Source organism: Castor canadensis, chromosome 11 (genome assembly GCF_047511655.1).
Source record: "Castor canadensis chromosome 11, mCasCan1.hap1v2, whole genome shotgun sequence".
Lineage (NCBI taxonomy): Eukaryota > Metazoa > Chordata > Mammalia > Rodentia > Castoridae > Castor > Castor canadensis.
This window is the reverse complement of record NC_133396.1, coordinates 19,969,241-19,976,214: the sequence shown is the minus strand read 5'-3', so window position 1 is coordinate 19,976,214 and position 6,974 is coordinate 19,969,241. Positions and strand designations below refer to the sequence as shown.

General features: G+C 44.9%; 1 protein-coding gene across 1 annotated transcript; it reads left to right on the top strand.

Annotated features, from left to right (window-relative positions):
- The first annotated feature begins 629 nt into the window (after window positions 1–629).
- Window positions 630–6,541, top strand: LOC141413723 (keratin, type I cuticular Ha3-II). Its single transcript, XM_074045704.1, has 7 exons — window positions 630–1,050; window positions 2,533–2,615; window positions 3,553–3,709; window positions 4,908–5,069; window positions 5,161–5,286; window positions 5,458–5,678; window positions 6,087–6,541. Exons 1-7 carry the CDS (start codon window positions 703–705, stop codon window positions 6,202–6,204), a joined length of 1,215 nt encoding a protein of 404 aa, XP_073901805.1. The 5' UTR covers window positions 630–702; the 3' UTR covers window positions 6,205–6,541.
- Window positions 6,542–6,974: the final 433 nt, after the last annotated feature.

The window sequence follows — 6,974 nt, the reverse complement described above, 5'->3', positions numbered from 1 at the left end:
AAATCTGGTTTCCAAGCCAGGCACCAGTGGCTCACAGCTGTAATTCTAAACTACTCAGGAGGCAGAGATCAAGAGGATCACGGTTCAAAGCCAGACCCAGGCAAATAGTTTGTGAGACCCTATCTTGGAAAAAACCCTTCACAAAAAAGGGCTGGTGGAGTGATTCAAGGTGTAGGACCTGATTTCAAACCCTAGTGCTGCAAAAAAAAAAAAAAAAAAATCTGGTTTCCAGAGGCTTCCTTACATGGTTTTTCCCATAGAGTCCTAACTGGGTATAGTTGGATAAGGCCAACTCTTTCCTTGTTTAGTAGAAAGAGATCAAAAGTGTCCCGGACTCTAGGGGACAGGGTACAGTTGCCACTCTAAATGCCCCATGAATAAGTGCTGTTGTTGGCAAAGGTGGTTACTTTGAAGCCAAACCATGAAGCTCTTACTGAACTAAACCAGCATGATTGGTGAGGAGTCCTGACTTAGCAGGAAGCCAGAATAAAGCATTTTATGAGGTACGGGACTCACGCGAGGTGACTAAATAACAAATGGAAAAATTGGTAATGAGGGTGAAGGGGGCGGGGGTAATGTTTTACGTGGTTACCACACCCACTACTGACAGAATATAAAGCCCTGGAGAGGACCAGGATTTACACCAGAGACAAGAAATCAGGTTTTGAGGCTGACTTTCAGAGCTCTGCTCCCTCCAGCACCATGCCATACAACTTCTGCCTGCCCACCTTCAGCTGCCGCTCCAGCTGCTCCTCCCGGCCCTGCATACCCCCCAGCTGCCACAGCTGCACCCTGCCTGGCGCCTGCAACATCCCCGCCAATGTGAGCAACTGCAACTGGTTCTGCGAGGGCTCCTTCAACGGCAACGAGAAGGAGACCATGCAGTTCTTGAACGACCGCCTGGCCAGCTACCTGGAGAAGGTGCGCCAGCTGGAGCGGGACAATGCCGAGCTGGAGAGACGCATCCAGGAGCGCAACCAGCAGCAGGATCCCTTGGTGTGCCCTGCCTACCAGGCCTACTTCCGGACCATTGAGGAGCTCCAGCAGAAGGTGAGCGGCTGGGCGCTGTAGTGCCAATTTAATGAAATATTTATCTAAATTTAACATTGACTTCTGAATGAATAGAAGGCTGTTTACAGCTAATATTGAGAATGATAAATCCATAGAATTCACTTGTTTAGGTAAGACATTAAATAGTTTTTGAAAACCTATTTTGCAGTCATCTCCAAGGAAGGATACAGACTAGGACAGGGTAAGGTATTAGCACATAATTTATCATAACCATCTTCAATTGCTTCTTACCTAAAACCAGATTATCTGATTTTTAGATGTTATAATATTCTAATTTCATTTTCAGAGAATTACAACATTTAAAAAATAATGTGCACCTGAATATTTTTTTTGAGTGAGGGATTTCTTGAGTGAATCCTCAAATATTTAAAGCCTTTCAAAGCTGTAGTAAAAGACACTGTCTTGTCTTTGGTACACCAAGGGAGCCATTTACTCTAGAAGCCTCACTAGTATATATATAGACACATATACCATTCATTCTCTAGAGAAGGCTTGTGTACAAATGACAATACAGCATCATAAATACAGAAGTGAGAGCAGGAGTAGAGTCTGCATAGAGGTGGGACTTGGAGGGCTCCCTAAAAGAGCCAATATCCAAGTGGAATTTGAAGGATGAGTAGGAGTGTATATCCAGTTGTACAAGCCCTTGGTTCTTGCTGGGAATTGTTCCATAATTCTGTCAAAGTATCAGAATATCAGAAAGGGGTCATGTGATTTGAATGCCATTATTCATTTACCCACAGTTGGCCAGTGTTAGGTACAGTGCGGGGTGGGTTATAAAATGCTGAGAAAGATAGTCTCTTTCCTTCAGGAGCTCACAGTTCAATAGGGCAGAGAGATGTGGAAACAAATGACCACAGCAAGGGCCATGAGAAGTGTTGCTGGAGAAGTGCAAAGTATATGGAGGAAGGGGCCGCCTGTGGGGAGGTGGGGAAGGCAGGGGATGTGGATTATGCAGGGTGTCTTGCCTAGTGGGGCATCTAGAACATTCCATGGAGGGAAGACACTTCACGGAAAGCATGGTCAAGTGCACAATAAGAGAAGAGTGGAGAGGTCACCACGGCTGGAACGAAGGTGGTGAAAGGGTAGGATAACCAACTTATCTTGGTTTGCCTGGGCCTTGTACCGTTTCAGTATCTTAGGACCCCCTCAGTTCCGATTAAACTGGGATGATTGGCCACCCTACCTGAGCTTTGGTATCCAGTGAGCTCAGTTCATACAGGAAACCAGAAGCTGACCTGGAAGAGTAAAGTCCATAATGAAGGACATGTTTCACCTTGACACTTCCGCTTTTGGAATGCTCAGCTTTCTGAATGAATCCTCCTTATATCCTCAAACTGAAAATATAAGAGGACACAAAATTATTGGGAAGGATTGTGGCTGAAAGAAATAGCTTTTCACTTGAAGGCACAAGACATTCCTTTTTAGTGTGACTCATTTCACAATGAATTCTGTCCCCAGATTCTGTGCAGCAAGTCTGAGAACGCCAGGCTGGTGGTGCAGATTGACAATGCCAAGCTGGCTGCGGATGACTTCAGGACCAAGTGAGCCTTTTGTAATGACTGAAACAGTCTAGAACCAGGTCAAATGGCAAAATGATGAACTCCCTATCCTGGGAGTGTTCTGGCAGAAGCTTCTGGATGATACTGGGAGAATTTGTGCGTTGGGTAGTTAGGTGAATAGTCAAAGTATCTCATTGAGTGCCAAGATTCTGCATTTTAAATTTAGTTTGAAGGAGTGTAAGAAACCACCCATTCTTTCCTGCTTTGAACTCAACACCCAGAACAAATTTAAAAGTGAATTTCACATTAGTCTCTCAGTATAGATTAGTCACTCTCATTCCATCATAAAGAAATTGATTCACAAAATAAGAGGTCAAAATTCATTTCTTTCAGAGAATTACTCAATATTTTTAGGTATGACCACTGTAAATATAAGAATCCTTTGCATTTTTGTGGGAACTTACACTTTATGATTTTGCATGTATCATTTCTTCATCTTCAGTGTAACTCTGTGAAGTTTTAGTTTTGTCTTTATTTTACAACCAAGGCTCAGAGAGATCAAGGAATCTATCCATGCCATTTAATGGCAAGGACAGACCTAAGTGACTTCTAGTTAGTGCTTCTCTTATAACACTAGATTGTTTTTGGGGTGGCTGCAAATGAAGGAGGGATAAACTATAGCAGAATTACAAAATGCAGTGACTCAAGAGGGCAAAGCTGGTGGGGCTTCATTGATAGTTGCTTGTGAATCAGATTCTTAATACAAATGTAGTTAATGATAGATGAAACTACACACAGACATCTCACCAATACCTTCTCTGTAGATCTCAGGGAGATAGTAGGTCTCCTTACACATATAGTGTTCTTTCTTTTATAAAACTAAAAACAAATCTTAAAATATAATGAATTTGATGAGATCAAAGTTCAGGAAAAAAAGTCTTCCTTTTTGACCTCCTTTGAACTTTGGCTGTATATGAAGGTATCAGACGGAGTTGTCCCTGAAGCAGCTGGTGGAGTCGGACATCAACGGCCTGCGCAGAATCCTGGATGAGCTGACCCTGTGCAAGGCTGACCTGGAGGCCCAGGTGGAGTCCCTGAAGGAGGAGCTGCTCTGCCTCAAGCAGAACCATGAGCAGGTAAGAAAATCCCAGCCCCCGGCATCACAATACTCAGAGCTCCCTGACTCCCCTGAGCAGGGTAAGGTAGGCCTTGACTTGCTAAGCACTTTATAGCTAATGTGACATTTTTCTGGTTGCTCAAAGCATAGTTGGGGGATTGTTGGGGAATGAGTCACAATCTGACTTCTTTTGCATGGAGTGTGGTCAGCTGACCTGTTTTCACTTGGGGCCAGATGTGCGGCCAAAAACCTACAAAAGATCTTTATTACCTTCTGAAGAGATATCAAATTAATGACCAAGATTGGAAGGAGATCACAAACTTTATTATTTTCTATGTCACTGACATAACTAGCATCCAAGTTGGATAAATGGATGGGGTGATGGATGGATGAATAGGAGGGAAAAATGGGAGAAATGAAGAAACTCAAATAATGGTTGATTTGGATCTCATGTTGAATGCAATATTAGGAAATCATATGCTTCAAACATGTTTTTTTGAGGAGGAAACAAGCTCTAATACTGTATGGAGATAGGAGACCTGAGATGAATGGAAGGCATTAAACATGGTTTCTCTCTATATGTATTTTAAATTAAAAATTTATTATTATTCTTTATTAGTTGTACAAGGGGGCTTCATTGTGATATTTCTGGATATGCTTACATTATATATGGTTGTGTTCACCCCACCATCTCTCCTTCATCTCCCTCCCCTGCCTGCTTAAAAGAATTACAAAAGGTTTCATTGTCCTATTTCATATAAGTATGTAAAGTACATCAACTGTATTCAGTCTCACTTATCTCCTCCATTCACCTGCCCCCCTTCCACCAGTACCCACCCCTTCACAGGAATGAATATTTTCCTGTGAAGGAAACTCACAGGAGTTTCTCAGTGATATCTCAGCTGCTGGTTCCTCTGTATTTAAGTAACAACAATTATTAAACAAATTGTTGTGCTGGACTTATATTGAACAAAGGAAAACTCAGAAAGAAATATTAGCAATAATTTAATCAAGGGCCCTCATGAAATAGATGAGGAAAGGGATTCAAAGAGGAGGCCAGAGTCACCAGAGTTAACCGACCAGGGTTTTTACATCAACTGGACTTCCATCCACGTCTCCTAATTTCTGTGTAACCCTTCCTCCACCACTGTAGACTTTGTTATAGTTTACTTATAGATTTCATTCAGTGGGCTCATTCTTTCCCTCTCCTCCATCAGGAAGTCAACACCCTGCGCTGCCAGCTGGGAGACCGCCTCAACGTGGAGGTGGACGCTGAGCCCAGTGTGGACCTGAACCGTGTGCTGAACGAGACCAGGTGTCAGTATGAGGCCCTGGTGGAAACCAACCGCAGGGAGGTGGAGGAATGGTTCACCAAACAGGTGGGCATCTAAGCACATGCATGGTCAAGATTTGAGGCTCCCAGGTCCTGAGTGGACCGTCACCCTGTCTCCTTCCCTTTTGGTGTTTCAGACTGAGGAGCTGAACAAGCAGGTGGTGTCCAGCTCAGAGCAGCTGCAGTCCTGCCAGGCAGAGATCATCGAGCTGAGGCGCACAGTCAATGCCCTGGAGATCGAGCTGCAGGCCCAGCACAACCTGGTGTGTATTGTTCAGACTGCTGGGGAGCGGTGTGAAGACGGGGAGGCAGAGTCACTGGGATGCCCTATGGGCCCCACACTCTCCTCAGTTCTTGAAGCTGCGAGTTCTTTGGAAGTCTGAGGAGGGCTGTTTGAGGAGCGTCCACCTGACATCATGTCTTCCCCACCACAGAGAAACTCCCTGGAAAACACACTGACAGAGAGCGAGGCCCGCTACAGCTCCCAGCTGTCCCAGGTGCAGTGCCTGATCAGCAATGTGGAGTCCCAGCTGGGTGAGATCCGGGCTGACCTGGAGCGTCAGAACCAGGAGTACCAGGTGCTGCTGGATGTCCGGGCCCGGCTGGAGTGCGAGATCAACACGTACCGGGGCCTGCTGGAGAGCGAGGACTGCAAGTGAGTTTGACAGATCTCCGTTCCCACCACTACAAGGCACTTGAGTATCCCAGGGGAAGACGACTCAGTATTCAATAGGGTACACAGTTGCTGGCTTACATAGTGTGTTTATGAACACATGGGTTTGGAAGTTTTGCGTCTATGTGGTAGGTATTACCAATCCCATTTTATAGTGGGGAAGCCATGGTTAGAGGGAGGAAATGACACCTCTTTTTCTACGGTTCTCCAGTGTTCCTTGCTCTCTTCTGGCATTGCCTCTGAACTTTGTAGAAGGAGTGATTCAAACAAGGCTTGCCCCCTTAAGACATCCGGGAATGGTTCTGCTTGTTTCATGTCTTCTTGTGTTGAGTCTCCTCTCTTTTTAAATGACCGTTCTCGTGCTGATGAGCTAATAATTTTACATCCTAGGCTACCCTGCAACCCCTGTGCCACCACCAACGCCTGTGACAAGCCCATTGGACCCTGTGTCATCAATCCTTGTGCTACAAGGTCCCGCTGTGGGCCCTGCAGCACATTTGGGTGTTAAATACCCTGGGGCCAGCAGGAGGATTGCGTGAAGCCAGGAAAACCATCAACAACTAGTTCAGCCTCTCTGACCCCGCGCGCAGCATCGCCATGAATCACGGCCCAGAAGGAGAATAAATGCCATGTGCTGTGGCCTGGCTCTGAGCCCAGACCTACTGGAACCTCTTCATCCAAGGCTTCTCTCTTATTGCCTGTGTTCTGGTGGTCTGAGAGGTTTGAGCTATGAAACAGCCATACAAGGTGTCTTATGGTTTTCTCTGCTGCTTCTACCCTTCTTGCAGTACCCCAAACATCCTAATAAACATTCCTCTTGCAAACAGACATGATTCTCATTTGTATTCATCCCTTTCAAAGTGTTCACTCAGTGTGTGCTTCTTATAAAGCTGCTTGAAAGCAGGAGAGGACTTAATAGTTTAACTCTGTCCTTAAAGGTCTTCATCATGATTCATTAACATGCCGTAAGCACAGTGAGCACCAGTATACACTCAGTTTGGCATTAACTAGGCAGGAACACTAAGCCAAGAATGTGATAAATACAGTCGTTATGGGACTTTACTCAGTAAAATGCAGTGGTTGGCATTTCTAGAAGGTTCTATGGTTTTTTTTTTTCAAGTCCCTATAAGAAAAGGACAGGAGCTAATATTTACTGAATACTTACTGTGCACCAGAAGCTCTGTCACTTCTTGTTTCTCTTACATGGCAAGGAAGGGCGAGGCTATGTCTGATCCCTGAGTTCAGTTGCCACATGGTAGTTCCATGTGAGGTGTGACT